The 19044-nt window shown below is 36.9% G+C and overlaps 2 protein-coding genes across 6 annotated transcripts in view; one reads left to right on the top strand and one right to left on the bottom strand.

Annotated features, from left to right (window-relative positions):
- Positions 1-3290, bottom strand: part of LOC143471292 (uncharacterized) — a 38599-nt gene extending 35309 nt beyond the window's left edge. Inside the window, exons 1-3 of one of the 2 annotated variants that reach the window (XM_076969730.1) lie at positions 2636-3290; positions 1884-2567; positions 1698-1810 (exon numbers count right to left, since the gene is read on the bottom strand). In XM_076969730.1, coding sequence (XP_076825845.1) covers positions 1698-1810; positions 1884-2166 — 396 coding nt within the window. In that variant the 5' untranslated portion in view covers positions 2167-2567; positions 2636-3290. Of the gene's footprint in view, positions 1-1697; positions 1811-1883 lie in introns of both variants that reach the window. The other variant, XM_076969729.1, reaches the window with a different exon arrangement.
- The window catches only part of LOC143471280 (uncharacterized), a 123684-nt gene that overhangs the window by 45168 nt on the left and 59472 nt on the right, over positions 1-19044 (top strand). For 3 of the 4 annotated variants that reach the window (XR_013119525.1, XM_076969702.1, XM_076969705.1), the window contains exons 23-26: positions 12045-12206; positions 12835-13023; positions 13188-13472; positions 13609-13796. Coding sequence is in view for 3 of the 4 variants with exons in the window: in XM_076969702.1 (XP_076825817.1) it covers positions 12045-12206; positions 12835-13023; positions 13188-13472; positions 13609-13796 (824 nt within the window). In the remaining variant the exon portion in view is untranslated. Of the gene's footprint in view, positions 1-12044; positions 12207-12834; positions 13024-13187; positions 13473-13608; positions 13797-14078; positions 14210-14451; positions 14598-14946; positions 15070-15156; positions 15277-15516; positions 15815-15932; positions 16480-19044 lie in introns of those variants that run through there. The other variant, XM_076969703.1, reaches the window with a different exon arrangement.

Raw genomic sequence — 19044 nt, 5'->3', positions numbered from 1 at the left:
GCTATTGTATTCGTAAGATCAAAGAATTTATTTCATAAACTCTGACGGAAACATTTTAACCGATCAAAGTCTTATAGAACAAGAACTAAGAAAATTCTACGCATCATTTTACAGTTGTCCCGCCTACAATGCAACACCTTACTAGGTACCAGATAAACTCGGTCGTATCCACACTCGAAATTCCCTCGATACTCGACCGGTTCAAGAAAGACGATGTCCGTTACCGAAGCCCAAAGACAGGAAGAAGATACACAATTGGAGAGAATTGTGAGACGGTTGTCAAGGTAACTAGGACTGTTATATCGAGCTGAACACAGGGTTAAAAATAGGCTGATCCGAGCGCGGCTGCTTGTTAAGCAATTCAGCAAACGACATAAGATGTAAGAAATTGTTATCGTTTGTGACTTTTGTAACTTGGGAGTCACTGATGTACCGCAATTGTTCATGACAATATTGACTGACACTAAAAACTCATGCAAAATACATCTTTTGAAATTTATTCCATTATATTGAGCACACGTACTAAAATTTTACAAGCATACACACAAAATACACACGTTTAAAACAAGTTGGTATCGTACTACAAAGTTATACACACAAAATGGACATCTTCAAAACCAATCTAGATTGTAACATCCTACACACAATGAATAGGCCTATGTATGCAACCAGTCTAAATTGCAATCTTCGAATGGTTATTCTGGGTAAGAATTGAAGTGGTTGGCACCATCTGGATCATGCCCGATCTGCCCTTCCATAAAGTCTCCATTATTTGAAAGCCATTCGTTGAAGGGCGCTACATCGGGAATTTCCAGATACATTACCCGGCCTTTCGGTGGCTGAAGCTCAGCGAATTATGCAAAAGCTCCGGGGTTTCTTTGCGGTTAAGTCTTTCTAAAACGGTCTAGAATTGGTGTTAACAGTTGTCGATACAAATGCGTCAGAGGTCTTTGCTAGAGCTATTGCACAACCATGCGGGCACCATAGACCGGCTCAATCAAGACACGACCGGTTTAAGAAAGAGATTACCCAAGCGAATTACTACATGCTTAAAACAACTTTATATCGAGCTAAAGAGTTGACAAAATAAATTGAAATCTTCAAAACCAGTCGAAATTGTACCTTAACATTCCGCATAAAATTGACAAGTCTACCATCCGCCTCGATCGTTACCTTTAACTGGTGCCTGTTCTGGGTAATAGTTAAAGTAGTTGACGTCATCTGGATCATACGTGACCTGTTCATCCACAATGTCCACATCATTTGGTAACCACGCCTCTTGGTAGCCGTTGAAGGGCGCTAAATCGAGAATATCGGAATGCATTACCCGATCTTGCGGTGACTGAAGCTAGGCAAATTCTTCTGAAGCTTCCGAGCTTCCCTGGGGTGACTACGCAATTTTTCCTTGCTGTCTGGGTTCGGTCGTCATATTTGAAGCTCTGGATGTATTGGAGGTGGACTCTAGGGAGTTATTTAAAGACTTGTCGCTACGCGAGACGTCATCGTTTGCTTCATGATTGCGATGGTGCTTACGTAACGAGCTGGGGTGGCTGTACTTTCGGTCGCATCCTTTGTACTTTAAAGTAAAAAATAGGAATCAATGCTTGTGGCAAAGACGCCCAAATTTTGCTGATTTTGTTTGCAAAAAAAGATTTTAAATGAAAACACATGAAAGCGAAACTGGAAATGTTGCTTACCTTGCAAACATAAGGTTTTCCTTCAATGTGCATGTAGCTGTACTTTATGTGATCACAACTGTTGGAAAATCGTCGATCACACCCAGGATATTCGCATCGAAACCGTTTTTCTACTGAAATAAAAAATTGCAGACTTGGAATCTCATATTTCGTTAATGAAAGTGTAGAGAATGCCAGATATCTTACATGTGTGAGTTCTTATATGGATTTTGAGATTTTCACTCCGGCTAAATCGCTTTCCACATCTGAAGCATTGGAAATATTTCTCTCCAGTGTGAACTCGGATGTGGTTAACCAGCTTGTACTTGGCCTTGAAAGCTTTCAAATGACGTTTGCAGTTACGCCAGTAGCAAGTGTGGTTGCTTTGTTCCGGCCCTCCGACGTGATCAAAAGTGATATGGTGGACAAACGCTTTCATGTCTTCGAAGATTAAACCGCACACTCTGCTGCCCTCCTGGCTCCGGATCATCTATTCGCATGCAGTCGGTTTCGAAAGTTGGTTGGAAAACGCTTTTTCTTTAGCGGCTGGTTGTTGAGGCTGTTGCTGTTGAGCTAACGGCGGCAAACGTAGAAAGTTTCGGGATTGGTGCTGAATGGCCAACGGTTGTTGCTGAAAGTTTGACGGTTGCTGCTGAAAGTTTGACGGTTGTTGTTGAAAGTTTGACGGGCGCTGCTGAAAGGTTGATGCGTCATATCCGGAATAAAATGCCGGCGTCGGCGTTGTCGGATAAGGATAGGCCTGATAGTTGACATAGGGATGCTGGGCCGAGAACAAATTTTGATGAGTTGGGTTAGCTCTTGGGTGGTAAGGAACTGGTGGGTGTTTAGGTCCGCTCGGAGAATTCATATTGTCGAATATTTCACAAAAATCTGAAAAAATAATAGCAATTAAAAGATATCGCGATTAACCAATCTTATAAATGTAGAAAGATACATACCTCTGGCACACTTTTCAACCCATATCAGGTTGTGAAAGCTTCTAGGATTACTTCTGCTTCATATGGTATCTGTCGAACACTGACCAACTACTGGACACATCTGACTGGATCCTGGTCATTTATATCTGGCCTGATCTGGCTTTCTTTTTTCTTATCACGACGTCACAATCAATTCTTTGTTTGTTTAATTTTCGATCGTTGGCGATCTCTTTCCCACCGGGTCACGTGCTGCGATCCCAAACTCGTAATTTACCTTCGGTCGCTAGTTATCGAGTCTACAACGAAGATAATTCCAGGACGCAGCACGCGTCCATCGATGACGTTGCATGATGTCACTATGGATGCAAAAGTTGAAAATATTTGCACTTACTGGGTTTATCAAGTGAGATACTTTGACAAGATACGTTAAATACAAGTTACCAACTTCTGATCAATGTTCATAAACATCGGCCCAAGAAACCCAATAAACGCTTTGAAAATATTTTGGTAACAAAGTAATGTAAAAACTTACTTCAAAACCAAACTTTTAATTGAACGCTTGTCGCGTTTCGCTTGTCATTGTCCGTTAATGCTAAACTTATACCTGAGTTTTTTAGTTGAGTTTTTGGTTTTAAAAATCATCATTTTCGCATAAAGATGTCTAAGCAATTTTTAAAATATTAAAACAAAAATATTTTCCTAAATTGAGAATATATCTGATCGGGTTGAGAATCTTTTCTATTTTTAGCTCGTCAAAATCTGGTGAAATTGTTATAATTATCGTTTTCCGAAATTCTTAAAAATCCTCTATCATAATTATCATCATAATTGGAATAATCGACCCAGTGTTTTTCGACTTCCAAATCCTGGCATGACAGGAGACGTTTACCCCGGTTGGTGATTATCCCATTGTTACCTCACAATCTGTGTTTTCCGTCTGACCGAGACAACGCTTATTTATTTACTTGGTTTGAGATCTTTTGTCTGAATTTGACTTTCGTTAACTGTAACTTTTCGTTTTGTTTTAAAAGTTTCTTCTCTAAAAACTGTTTGTTTTTTAGCAGGTAACCTGCATATTTACAAAAACGAAACCAAATATTGTGTTGAAGTCCACTGCTATAACGTAGTAATAATGAAAAAGTTATAAACTAGTTTGTGTTTTTGCTTTTTCCAGTTATCCCTATTTTAATACATTAATCGTGCATTATAACAATGGTAATGCAAATAACGCTACGTTTGATAAATTTTTCTCCTTTTTAAAACGTAAAACGCTCTTTAACTTGACTTTTGCATTTTGCTCTGTTACAACAAGAACTTAATTTACAAATCTACTGTATTTCAGCAAGAAATTAACAAATAAGAATGTTTTTTTCAAAACTAATACATTTTTGTAATCGATCCGATATTCTGAGACGGACACTTTTAAATTGCCAGCACCTAATTGTTACTGTATGCCCGTCAGATTGTCGCAATGATTTTTACGTCATTATGCGCTTTGTTGTTTTATAGTTGTCCATGTTTATGATTTAAACAATATGAACCTACAGGATACTTTTTTGAACTTGCAGACTGGATTCTCAATCTTAAAGTTAAGAACTTTGTCCAATGGTTGCGCGACAATCAAATGTTTGTTTTCTTGTTGTTTTTTGCTCAAGGTATAAAATTAAACGAATATCTTCAAATGAATTTCTAATTTGTTGGTTGGTTGTAAGTGAAAACGACCAATTCGACCTTAACTCAAGGAAGCTCAATTTAAAGTCAAGTTAACTTTCTTGAAAATCAAGAAAGGCTGCAAGAAAACAACAACAACAAACAACAAGAAAACAACTATTGTGAAATTTTTACGCTTTAAAATTAAAAATTAGTGCAGTGTATAACTTTGTGCAAAAACCTACAACACTGCAGTACAAAGTTTTTACAGTGACCGTCTAAATGTCTTCTCTCGGATAAGATTGAAAAGTTACATTTTGGAGAAGCTAGCAAGAAAACTAATCTTTGTTATTTTAATTGTGTAATGTTTGATTTTTTGAATTTAGTAATTTGTTAGAGCGTGACGAAACATTAAAAATTTATAGAGAAGAATATTGAAGTTTTGAAACTTTTTCTGGAATCTGAAGCATTAAATCATTGTTGGCAATTATTGTCTTACATAGTTCAACTTTTAAAATGCAAGGATTTCGTTGCAAATTTTTCGAGACGTGTTTCTAAGATGTATGTCGTCATAGTAACATCACAATGCCGTCTATTTTTGATTGTTTAGCTTTCAATAGTCGATCGCTCTCCCACCAGCTCACCTGTCGCGATTTCCTCAGCTCATTATTTACCTTCAGACGCTGCTTAAGTCACCTACACCTGCGCTTGGCACGCGTCCATCGATGACGTTGCGTGATGTCACGATGGTCGCGAAAGTAGAAATTATTTGCTCATGCACATGCACGTTCAAATCAAGCAAGACGCAATATTGTGAACACGCGTTCATATCAATTTCAGGAAAACAATATTTTGTCCAAGTGGGAAAAATCAAAACTACACTTATATATAATAAATATCCAATATATTGGAATAAGTTCATCAAGATATTAAGAAAGAACGTAATTGTGTTTATTTTTGCATTGACAAAGGCATGTAAGGACTCGTCATACAGAAATTCGTTCATTTTTGAAAACAGGTTACAACGTCATCGGATCTAAATTTTAAATTTGAATTTTTAGTCCAATATTAATTAAATGTACAATTATTTGCTGAAATTAGATGCGACAAAAAACTGAAATAAAAAATCACACAATTAAAAATATTAATCAAAACTGTGAAATTCTGTCAGTTTAATATTTGATGTGTGGGAATGAATATTTCGAAACCTGAATTGCTAGGGCATTGGTCGCTGTGTGCTTATGGATGGAATTACGATTTTAAAAAAAAGATTTGTATCCAAGCAGATTTGTATTCCGTAAATTTGATTTTCAAAACATATAGAAATAAAACGTTTTAAATAATTTCAAAAACTGAGGGTTGCTTTAAATAATTTCCATAACTCATCAGTCAAATCATCTTGATTTACATGACGTAATTACCGTGTTCAGAATATTTAATTTATCGTCATAATTGAGGTGATTTCTTGCCTCCCACATCTTACAGAACTTGGCTTGATAGTAGAGGATTATCACTGCTGGTGGTTGCCCTATTTCTATGTCACAGACTGTATTTTGCAGATGGTCGAGCGATCTTTTGTTTGCTCGTGCGACCCAAAGTGCCCTGGGTAATTCTGTCTTTCACTCGCAATTTTGTTTTGCCTTTAAGGTTAAAAAGTTTTTAAAGTTATTCAAAAGTTTTTACAATTAAGTTATTCATAACAAAGCCAATATTTTCGTCATAACAAAGCCACACGAACAAAATTTGTTTTTACTTCTACTTCCCGATCGTCTTCCCACCAAGTCACTTGCTGAGATTCATTCAATTCATTATTTACCTAGTTATCGGACCTGCTGTGTCATTTACACCTGGGGTTGGCACGTGTCCCATTTACACCTGGGGTTGGCACGTGTCCACCTATGACGTTGCGTGATATCACAATTGAGGCGAAAGTCGAAAATATTTGCACATACAGGACTGGATTGTGTACGAGACGTGTTGCCCTAAGTAAGGTGCGAAGTTTGAATTTTCGTTCAACAATTTTGTTTGAAATTGTGATCGTGAAAGACCCGTTAATGCTCACCAAAAAACTTTCTCTATAAAACGATTAAACCAGAATACTTTAAGTCGAAGTTAAAAAAGTCTCGTTCAAACACTTTTGGAAAAAGACACTTTGAAGAAATGAAGTTCCACCAAACGTAAAATTTATCCAAACATTTCATGGTCATTAGACGATTTCAGAAGTTTAACACAATTTCAAAATATTTTACCGATGTTCCATTTAGCTAATCTTGTCAAACCCTCACAAAACCAGACTTTAATCGATTCTAGTCATTATGATGTAACAATAGGGTAATCACCAAAACCGATAATCGTGTTTGAATGAGCGAAGTTGAACGACAAAAGGGAAGCGAGTAATTACGGTATTTATGGTGTCGTTTCAGTTTGGGAAATTTTAGGAAGTAATTATGGAATGGGGCATGAGATTTTTCTGAGCGTTAATTATTATCCACAAAAGATTTTCCGTTATTTGAACAAACGTCTTAATTTAAATTTATTTACCATTTCGTATAAGTTAAAAATATAACTTCATAACACATTGCTGCATACTTTCAAAATTATCCTTTTTAAACTATAAAACCATTAAAAAATATTTTTTCAAATTACTTTTAACAATTTTCTTCGTTAATTAAACTTAAAATTATAAAATTGATCAACTTCCCAACAGCCAGTAACAAAGAAGCGATCACTTTTTTGACTAAAACTACAAGTAAAACCAAAATTCAACTTTCAAATCGTATATATTTAAAGCAAAACAGCGTTTTTTTTATACATAGTATGCTTTGAAAATTGTAAAATTATCCAAAACAGTTTCTCAGTTGGTTCCCAATTGGACAGCATTAATTTAAAGTTTGTTCCAGAAATTATAATAAAAGATCTTAGGCAATATTTTTAATTTCGTTGTTTAGACTGACTCAAATTGTCAAAAATATTAAAATTCGTTAAAATTAAGGAAATTAAAACTGTTAAAATCTGGCTTTGTGACATTATGTATATTTCGTATAGTGAAAATAATCCAGTTTAAATCATATGTATACAAGCCCAAACATTTTGAACTTTCGCGCACATTGTGACATCACGCAACGTCAACGATGACGCGTGCTGGGTGCCATTGCAGACTAGATAAAGACTGGTTGTAGGCAAACAATGGGTTTTGTGGAAATCGCGACGCATATAAGCTCGTGGGAAAGCGATCTTTGGTAGGAAATTTAAGAAACGAATACGGGACGTCATTGTGATGACGACACAAAGCAGAATTTTGTGTAAAAATAATTAAGTTGTAAAATTAGAAACTGATGTGTTTAAAGAAAATGTTGAAGTAGATGTTTCAATGCAACAAAACCAACCAAGTAAGCTAACTTCTAAACTTCTGTTATATTTCATTGTCGAGAATATTTCAACATTTCAACAGTAATGTAAAAAAGTAATGTAAAAAGTGTTGCTTTTTTTACATTTTCATAATTTCTATTCTTCAGAGCATTTTTGTTTTGATAAACGGGGAAAGGCTTTTAAAAGAGCAAGAAAATAAACTTAATAGATTTCCAGTTACATTTGCAACGAAAATTGGAGTGTACCGAAATATTTTGCTTTTTGTGCGAAACCTTCTTAAACTTTCTAAACAAAAAATCAAGTGAAAGTCAAATTTATTCAATGACCCCCCACAATCAACTAAACAACCGGTATCTCGATGCCCGGATAACACTGATTGTGGCGCCACAATAGGCTAATCAGCTATTTAGTGATAAATGTTCTCCATGAAGTTAAGTTTTTTGAAAGTTGTGAGACAAAGGGAAACGAATAATTACATCATTAATGAAGACAATTAAACATTTCCATCGACATCAACTACCATTGAATGATTTTCAATGAAAATTAATATGAAATAATTTCTATGCACCGACCTAAAGAAACAGAAAAAAGATAAAAGTGAAAATTTTGTAAAAAGTATGTTATATTTTTTGCAAGTTGACTTGTAAATTTAATTGATATTTTGCAAATTTTTTTGTCTTCTAATTCCAAGCAAAAATACAGCATACAATTGTACATTATAACTTTTTAATCACAAAACACAACCAATCAAAGCAACAGCGATAAAAAATAGAATTCATTAAGCAGGTAATGGGTTAAAATAATAACGCTGATACCGAAATGTACTTTGCGTAAGTTACGTCTCAGTTCTTCACCTTTCATCTGATTTCAAAGAAACAAATGAGAGTAAAAATGTTTAAGTTTATCTCAAAAAGTGCTCAAAACGTTGTCTTCCACCGGTTAATCCTGCAAGTGCAAATATTTTCAACTTTCACGCCCATAGTGACATCATGCAACGTCATCGATGGACCCGTGCTGCGTCCAGGCATTATCTTCGTTGTAGACTCGATAACTAGCGACCGAAGGTAAATTATTATGAGTTTGGGAATCGCAGCACGAGACAAGGTGAGAAAGCGATCGTCAACGATCGAAAGTTAAACAAACAAAGAATTCATTGCAACTTCGTCATAAGAAAAAAGCAAAGTCAGATCAGGCCAGGTATAAATGACCAGGATCCAGTCAGATGTGTCCAGTAGTTGGTCAGTGTTCGACAGATACCATTTGAAGTAGAAGTAATCCTAGAAGTTTATACAACCTGATATGGGTTGAAAAGTCTGCCAGAGGTATGTATCTTTCCACATTTATATGATTGGATAATCGCGAAATTTTTATCAGTTTTTATGTTTTCAGATTTTTATGATATAAATCAAGCCAATGCATCCAGTAGCTTTTACCAACCGTCCGTGTGATCATTATGACTCAAGAATTAACCTGAACCCCCAAAATTCGTTCTCGGCTACCCAACAACTATACCCCAGCTCTCAGGCCTATCTTTATCCGACAACACCCACGCCTGCATTTTATCCCGAATATGACGCCACAAGAAATCTTCATCAACCTCCACCTCTCTCATCCGGCTATCAGCATCCTTATTACTTTCAACCTCAGCAAACTCCGGTGCAATATCAAGATCTACAACAACCTTCAACCATTCAGCAACAACCGTTAAACTTTCAGCAACAACCGTCAAACATTCAGCAACAACCATCAACCTTTCAGCAACAATCATCAACCTTTCAGCAACAACCAACAACTTTTCGACAACAATTGCCAAAGGTTCCAGAACATTCATCATTCTTTCTACAACAACCATCAACCATTCCACATCAATCATCAATCACTCTACAACAATCATCAGTCTTTTTTCAAGAAGCTTTTTCCAACCAACTTTCGGAACCGACTGCGTGCGAATGGATGATCCGGAGCCAGGAAGGCAGCAGAATGTGCGGTTTAATCTTCGAAGACATGAAAGCGTTTGTCCACCACATCACTAATTGTGATCACGTCGGAGGACCGGAACAAAGCAACCACACTTGCTACTGGCGTAACTGCAAACGTCATTTGAAAGCTTTCAAGGCCAAGTACAAGCTGGTCAACCACATCCGAGTTCACACTAGAGAGAAACCGTTCGCATGCCCCGTCTGCAGTAAGGGATTTGGTCGGAGCGAAAATCTCAAAATCCATATAAGAACTCACACCGGTAAGATAATATTTTACTTCAAGCGTTATACTTAGCATTTTCTTTCTTTCATTAACGAAATACGAGCTTCGAAGTTTGCACTGTTCTATTTCAGGCGAAAAACCGTTTCGATGCAAATATCCTGAGTGTGATCGACTATTTGCCAACAGTTCTGATCGTAAGAAGCACAGCTACATGCACAATAAAGGAAAGTTATATGTTTGTAAGGTAAGCAACATTCCAAGTTTCGGTTTCACATGTTTTAATTTAAAGATTTTTCTTTGTAAACGAAGTCAGGTAAAATTTTAATTTTAAAATTTTATCATTGCCTTTTATGTTAAAGTACAAAGGATGTGATCGCAGCTACAGCCACCCCAGTTCGTTACGTAAGCACATACGTATGCACAAAGCAAACGGTGACGTCATGAATAGCAATAACTCCCCAATCATCTTTCCTCGAACCCCGTCGTCAGAAATGACAAGTGCTGACACAGACAACTCAACTGCTGTTGAAGATCCTGACGTCACGTCGATCCTCCAATCGTTCATGTCATCTCCAGAACCGGCTCAATCTGGCATCGACTACGAGTTAAATGACTTCAGTCAAGGATTTAGATTCAACGAAATGCTCTCCGACGAAGTGGATTCTTTATGGCCTCTGGATGATGACCTCACACAGCGAGCAGATTTCTTACAGGATTATTCTTCCGGCTGTTCTCAGTCACGCAACCAGTCATTGCCCTCATTTGACCCCATATTTGGTGTTTAATTTTTTGAAATTTGAATTAACTTGAATATGTTAAACCTGGTGCCTTTTCTACATACCTGTAAATATCATGTGTGTTATTCTAAAATAAAGATCACTTTGACAACTATTTGCTGCCGTTTCTGTGATTAAACTTTCCAGGCGAATAAGTGTTTAAGTTATCAGACTCTTTCAATAACTTTTCCTTTTCAAAATGACACAACGTTTTTCAAGTTCTAGTCCCTATAAGGTGACTGGATTTGATTCTCACCAATCGACTCACCAGTGATAAGGCCGATGGGTAAGGCCGATGGCCCAGAGATGTGCTAAGGCCGTGGGAATTTTTTCTGCACTCTGAACGCGATTCCGCATGTTAACGCATTAGAGCAAGATTAAACTTTTTCTCACACCTCAAATGTGTCGACCTGCTGGGCACTGCAGGGTAGTCTAGGTTTAGGCTATGTTACGTCACACAATGTCTACGGTTAATTTGAACTGTGGTTACGAACAATGTGTTATCGTACTTTACCGAATTTAAGGTGGCTTGGTGATGCTTCTGCACCCATAACAGAGAGATAACAATTAGTTTTAAAAACAGCTTTGAAGACTTTTCAGCAATCGGCAAAGTGAGACTTTAAAAAATATTGACTTTGTGGACGACAAAGAACTAAAGAACAAAATCCAAGCATAGGCCTATTACTTTGAAATATGGAGTATTGGCTATTTATATTGGTACGCTTAAATATATGGTCAAAAAAGGCATTACAGTCAATTAATTACAATTGACTGATGGATCTCAGTATGACGTGTTCAGTGTACAGACAGGTGCAAATACTTGTGCGTATCGAGCCAGGTTAAATATCGTTTGTAATGACTTGCCATTTCATGCTGAGACTGCGTTACCCTACCGACCTACCTGAAGCAATCGCACTCGGTGTTCATTATTTTTTACTTTGGCAAAAAGAATTTTTTAACAGATTATCAAGTGATATCTTAGGTGTAAATACAGCAACTGTGTTGTATGTGTGCACAAGCTGACTCTATATTTCTCACGTAAAGCAGACTGGCTTGGTTATCCAATCAAACCAGTTTTTGATAATAACTACCTTAAAATCAATCGAAGTTGATCGTTTATTTTTTATCAGAAACGAGAATCATCTTCGTTCATTGGATGTCACTGTCTACCAACTAGCGGACAAAGTTTCACTCCTTAACGTCACCGTTTTCTATCAACGCGCTGACTTCGATGAACTGGAAAAGTTTTCCGAATCAAATCGTGAACTGATGTACAGTTTTGCCGAATCCCTAACGTTACGACAGGAGGTAAATTAACTTTATTCAACTTCGGTATTGTATTATGTATTATTGTATTGTATTCGGTATACTGTATGTATTTAAAACGGTCACAATTCATTGTATTTTAAGATGTCTATGTTAAATTTTTACAGGAATTCACAACTTTCAAATCAGCAACAGAAAATCTCATCAGTGGCATTCAACGTGAGCAAGATGGCTTTGAACTTGAAAACCACAAAGTTAATGAGACACTAGGCTCGCTAACACTGTGGAAAGAAAATGTCAATGGAGATTTGGATTCGGTCGGAGATACGGTTCGTTTATTTGTTATTTTTAGAACAGCATATTCAAGCTTGCGTTATATAGCCTACAGTACAAGGCTACAGAGTGTGTCCGTTTTCAGTAAGATCCTGGGCGTAATGAACAACCAAAAATAACAATTGCGGAGTGCGAAATTGCTCGGAAGCAATGGAAGTGCGCAATTACAGAGTAATCTACACAGTTTGACTTATTTTATTCTTTATATCAATTGCAAATTGAGTGCGCAGAAATTCTGTCCAAAGTGCAAAATAACGCACCATAAATGCGGCACTGAGCTCATCAAAAGCATTATATTGAGTGCACCTATGCCAAAATATGCATATCAACAACCAGGCTTAGTCCAATTTTTTGTTTAATAAATGGAGCCGATTGGAAATCCGTTGGTTTGCGCTTACAATTTTTTTGTGTTGTCGTGCCAGAAAAGCTGAGGCGTAACTATCTTTGTTCATTTGCCATGGCGGAGATTTCTTGCATATCATACAAACTTTCCATAGAGGGCTTCCTAAATTTGCACTCACAATTTCTCGTCAAAAACCCCAATACTTTCTACAGTCGGTACAACAACTATAAACAGCACAATATTATAGGCTATATGTAAGCCTTAACATAACAATTTTACAGTTGGAATTTCTCGATGCTCACGTTGAATTGATAGCTGGTGCGCTGAACCAAATTACGATTCTTGACGAAGATGTTTCCAACTTCAACCATAGCTTGGCTCAAATCAATGGGTCAGTGAGGAGAAATGCCGAAAGATTTGCTGAATTGCAAGAGTCCGTCTCAGCTGCTGGAAACCTTATCACAACTCTTGTAAGTTATGAAGCTAAATATTCAAACCCTATTTGGAAAACACAACGGCTGGAACTTTTAACTTTGTGATGTAAATTAGAGTATTTAATTAAGTTTTTACAAACAATATGAAACAATAATTAAAGTCTAAAACATATAGTTCACAATTTTTTGTCGTTTTACAGCAAAATGAGAAGCAGGTTTCTGAAAAGAATCTTCAAGACCAACAAACTAATCTTAGGACGGAATTCGATGTTCTTCGTGAAAATGCTCTTAATTGCACTGAAATAGAAGATAAAGTTTCTCAGCAAACTAACAGCGTCGTATCTGATGTATGGGATAACATAACAAACATAAAGTCAATTGTTAACGACCTTCGAGAGTCGATGGGCGACCAGCAAACGATATTAACAACCGTGATAAATGAGGCAGTTAACCAACAAACAGCTGTAGATGATCTACTATGGAAGGTACGCTTGAAATTGCGTAAATTGTTAAGTTAACAAATACATGTTACATGTAAGATCACATAACACCAACTCTGCATCCAACTCGATGCTAAGAGTGTTGAAGCAAAAAAGAAAAATTATGTTGTTTGTATTAAAGGTCGCCCAACAGGAACTCACGTATTCGACACTGAACACAACTGATCTTTCCATCCAAAACAAACTAAAAGAACTACAAGCAGGGGATAAAAGCACTTCAGATTTCATCTCGGAGTTGAGAAATTCAGCATTCGAGAGAGACCAAGCGATCCAGTCATTAGAGACAACGCAATGGAACATACAGTCAAGGTAGACCATAATCACGATGGTACCAACATGTTATCATTATACATGGGGCCCATGTAAATACACCTATGCACAGAAGTAATTCTACTTTACCATAAAAATAGAATAAGATTTGCCAAGGATTCTCATGTTTTGAGATGGGTTCAATTTACAATTCAACTAAAGTTCTTTTAATATTTCTGTGCTGGTATGTTCAAACACCGTCGATAACTTTTCATCAGGTCCATGTTATAATAAGAGGCTTTTATGATGTAACAAAAATGATAATGAGACTCCTCCTGCTAGAATGAATGAATTAACATCACGGATGGAGAGCACGGAGGACCAAGTGAGCTTGATGGAGGCAAGATTTAGTGGTTCCCAGGGAAGACTGATAACTGCCACCAGGGACATCCAGCGCCAAATCGGAAAACTTGGTAGAAATTTGTTAATTATTGTAATAATAATTTTTGTTTGTTACCGCTCGATTATTTGTCGGTCTAATTGGGTCGACTGCCGCTGGACTTTACTTCTTTCCGCAATATCTGTGCTCTATTTAAGTAGTTAAGTCAATGTAACCACAGAAGGCTATTTTGCAAAGTTGCTTACAGTTAAATTCCGACTAATCCTGCGTGACTTCACAACTGTGATTGTAACACGTATTATGATGTCACTGCAGAGAACAACGTCACGAGTATTGTGAACCGGATGACATTTATCGAGTATGATCAGGATAACGCTTACAACATCACTTCCACTTTATTTGAGACGATCCGGGAACAAACGAATCAGATCAGCATCCTGAACCAATCTCTAGCGTTTGGAGTAAGTTATTTTGGGTCGTGGAATTCAAATATTTTAACATTCAGTTCTCTCACTAGCAGCATGCCGTATTGACCCGGGGCCGATATACACATGGGAATGTATATGTACGCTTGTTGACAACCGGTTCGTGGAGGTCATTGAAATTCCAAGAACCGGCTGAATCCCACCACTGTATATATGCCTACCACGTGCTTGCCTGTAACCTTACTTTGTGTATAGCACATGCAAACTGGTGCGAACTGGCTTCATCCCACCAGGGCTTAGATCTGCAAGATTTAAATGTAGACTGTAGAGCATTGTGGAAGGCAATATTGCTGTTATGGAGTATTAAAGTATTTTTCCTTTTCAGCCAATGGACGTCTTCGCCAGTTTTGCCTCCACCATAGCCACAATCGAACAATCAGTTTTTGATGTCAATGAAACTCTCAGTGCTGAGGTTACTGGCATAGCAGCACTCCTAGTGGATTTCCAGGTAAGATTGTGTTGGGCGCTAAACAACACTTTTATCACCCATGCTTATAAAATGACAAAATACGGACAATCTTTTATTTCAAAACAGTTGGCTTTTGACACATCTGGCCGCCAGATGGAGCGCATAAGCAATGAAATCGAAATAATGGAAGCAAACTCCACCAATTACTTTGATTATTTCTCCACCACTTTGGATTACTTGCGACAGGTCAGTGCTAGAACAACCACGAATTAATTTTTATAAACTTATTATAATAATATTAAGATATTAATTAGCAAGCGTACATAATTACAAATGGATAGAATCCTATTAAATATGATTAAAACTCTGCACGGACTGACTGCATAGTTTGCTTTAAAGTATATTTGTCTCAGCTGTCTTAAGCATTAACTCAACATTGATAGCAGCATCCTGTATATACTAAATCCTTTGTTTATTTTTATGTAGATCGCGAGAGAAACGAACGACGCTGTCGGTGAGAACAGAGATCGAGTCCGGGTCCTGAACAGCACCATGCTCTTGCTTCAAGTTCTCGTGCCCGCCTACATCCAGAGATTTCAGCCGGACAAACAAAATGACACCGGCCCTACTCAGGAACCTCCCGATGTTGAGGAATATCCGCAACCTCTTATGTCCAACTTTGAAGAGAAGTTGGACTTGAAGAGCATGCTTCAGCAAGATGAAGAGAAAGATATTCAAGATGATGATTACAACTCGGACTACAGCGAGTACGATTACCAAGAAGGTAAGTTTGAGATTCTTGATGATCATCAGCGACAATTAATTTAACAAGTTAACAGTTCGTTACAATAAACAATGTCAGACTATTTGGCTCTAATTATATTTTTCATGTTGTTCCTCAGCCAATGGTCGTTCTGTGATTTCATCGGATGAATATTTCAACTTTCCCGACTCGAACTTCGCCAATTACCCACAAGACCCGGAATACGACCTGGAATCGATTTTGAACGGGGACGCCGACCAGGCCAGGCTGGAAGGAAGAGTTTCCTCATCCTATGACGTCAACAACTACGAAGATTACCAATATTTTGCCGACGAAGAAGCTTGAAATTTTGCAGAAGAATTTCTACCGGGATTGAAAAAACAATCGAAAAGATTTTACAAAAATTCCGCTTTCAACTTGTGGTTTTGTTTAAGAAGTAAGCATCTATTTGTTGCTTTCATGTCAAACTACTTAAAGATTGTGCTTTTATTCTTCTAACGGGAGGTTTAAAGGTTTTATTTGGCTGATTCCGCATCCATGGTTTCTGTCAAGGTGTAATAATGTTAAAGCGCTTTACAGTATTTGAAAAATAAATTTTGTGCCTACATTTGTTAAGATGTATTACGTCATAAATCACTCGCTTTTCCTTTTTCATTCTTTTTGATGTGTAGTAAAACATTTGCAAAATGTGTTTTGCAGTTTAAGTGGAAAGCTGATAGATGGATATGCATTTGCACATGGATATCCTCATTTATAAAAGATATAAGCTCAACATTCTAAATGTTTTGATTGAGTAACAACTCGATAGTTCGAAGTATATGCAGCAACAACTCATGTACTTCGTGAGCATCAACTTTATTGTCAAGTGACAATTGCTGTGTTTACAATCAAAGATAGATCATATTTGCCTCCAACAAATACATCTTACCGAGTTCGAATCTAGGTGACCATAGAAATATTCCAGAAAAAAATGCTTGATATTTTCCTCACTTAGAACTAAGGCAAACCCTTTAAGCGAGATTTATTGACCTTCAAATTAAAATATTAAGTTTCAACATGAGAAAGACTTGGTTCAATAGATTTTTGTGATATCCTGATAACGAGGTGATCAAGCAAACCTGCTTGTATCACGATATATTTTGTTTTATTAACTTCTCTAAATTTTTCATTTTCAGGTTGAATAATATTTCTATGATTTGTGCTCATTGCAACTTGAACAATTAACATACTTGAAAAGTTTCTTGATATCGGTTTTTGCATTCCTTGTTTTATGTTTATAGCAACTTATCTGTTTGTTTAGTTCGCTGGCACAGAACGATGGAGATGTCGATGGAGCTAAGCAAACAGGATATTTAATTTTGGTAATTCCCCTAGAGAGGTTTCTATTTTGAGTTTCGCAAGCACAATACTTACCGGTGTAGCGCCAACTATCGACCACCCTCTGTGACGTTCTGTGCAGACTGATAGCAAACTTTCCAGCCTGCCAGTATACTCGAAATTCCTGTTTTTGTTTACAGCAAGCCTACTGTTTATGCAATTCATTAATCGTCAAAAATTGTGGTTAGTCAGAAGCAAGCTTATGCAGGTTAACTCAATTCTGTTCAAATGCCACGTTTCATTTGGTCTGGATTAAATCAAGAGAAACCCAGTCTGGTCTAGGTTCCCTAGGCGAGTGCTGAGCTGTTGGGCTAGGTTTGCATTAACCCTGACGCTTAACCATAGTCCATGACGCTAGAGTCTAAATACGGGAATAATCATTACCAAAATGACTGGAAAAGATTTAGTCATGTCAGACCAGCTTTTAGCAGCAAGAATGTATTTATCCAGTTGGTAGAAGTAAAATACCGAGATATTCTAAACCAAATTTGTGGAAACGCATTCGGTCATTTTTTTGCGGTATATATATTATTACCCTATTGAACCAAAAAGTGTAGTAGCTTACGTTCGAAGCTATTCCTTGCAGTTTCTAGTTAATCTAACTTCTAGGCTATAAATTAGTTACCGACTTGCTGACCGGACTGCAAAGTATGTTCATTTTCAGCAAAATTTTGTGTGAACCAAACAACCAAAAATGACAAGTGCAGTGTGCAAAACTGCTCAAGCTTCATGGAAGTGCGCTCTTAGTTGTAATGTGCACAGTTTGACCTATTCAATCTTTAAATTAAATGAAAATTGAGTGAACATAATTTCTGTCTAAATCATTAATTGCAAAATAGCGCCTGTTAAGTGCGGCAATGAAGCTCATGAAAAGCAGTATTGAGTGCACCTATGCCAAACTCTGCAGTCTGGTTTGCTGGTACTACTACACGACTTGGATTTGTGGACTCAGTGTCAATTCATGAAGTTCAGAAATTGTAATTCAAGATGTTGTCAAGGTCGTCATTCATGTAATCAAATTGAACTTGGCCAGCCTTGAAATTATTGTAACATAAGCTACTAACTTAAGTTTTAAACCAAAGTTTTTCATTTAATCTAAATTTCAAATTTAAATTAAATCATAAGTTGCGCACTCAAGAGCACACTAAACATTTTTGGTTGCTTGGCATACAAGATCTTGCTGAAAACTTGCCATACTCTGCAGTTCGAGTCATAGCGCGTCTTTAGCTTTCTCATTATGTGCCTTCGGCATATACATATGCATATATACATATACATACATATGCATCACAGACAATGCACCCTGACCTCCAAATTTTAGAGATTGTGGTTGCTGCCACCAAATGTCAGCTTAAGGAGAAGAAACGATCTTTCAAAAAATGAGGCATTCACGGCACTTACAATGATAGGTGTCAACCTTTTAAACCCTAATACTTATTTAAATGTTTGACCAAACTTGACAATAGCTGCCGCCTTTTTTATAAAGTTTCATAGTAGGTTTTTGACAAAACATTTTATGATAAACAAAGCAGTTGTAACCATATTTCTTACAACAATTGGGAGACGATTTAGGCAAAATATTTCATAATTGAATTTTAGAATTTAGTATTTTTAAATTAGGGCGTTTCAAAGTAAGCAGGAAAATGAAAGAACTAAAAGCTTTACTATTATAACTTTTGGCTGATTTATGTCAGGATTACGATGAATGGTTAACAACGGCGTTATGTCCATTGATTTACAACTTCAATTTATCATTTTACATCATGGCTTAAAGAGTAAACTAAGTTTTATTCCACGCTTTTGACCAGAATTGCTGCCGCATCTTACTGTTTGATGTTTTGTTGTTTATATTTTGCCACAAGTTGTACGTAGCA

This window comes from Clavelina lepadiformis, chromosome 9 (assembly GCF_947623445.1).
Source record: "Clavelina lepadiformis chromosome 9, kaClaLepa1.1, whole genome shotgun sequence".
NCBI classification, from domain to species: domain Eukaryota; kingdom Metazoa; phylum Chordata; class Ascidiacea; order Aplousobranchia; family Clavelinidae; genus Clavelina; species Clavelina lepadiformis.
Note: the sequence above shows the minus strand (reverse complement) of the source record. Positions and strands in the feature narration are given on the sequence as shown.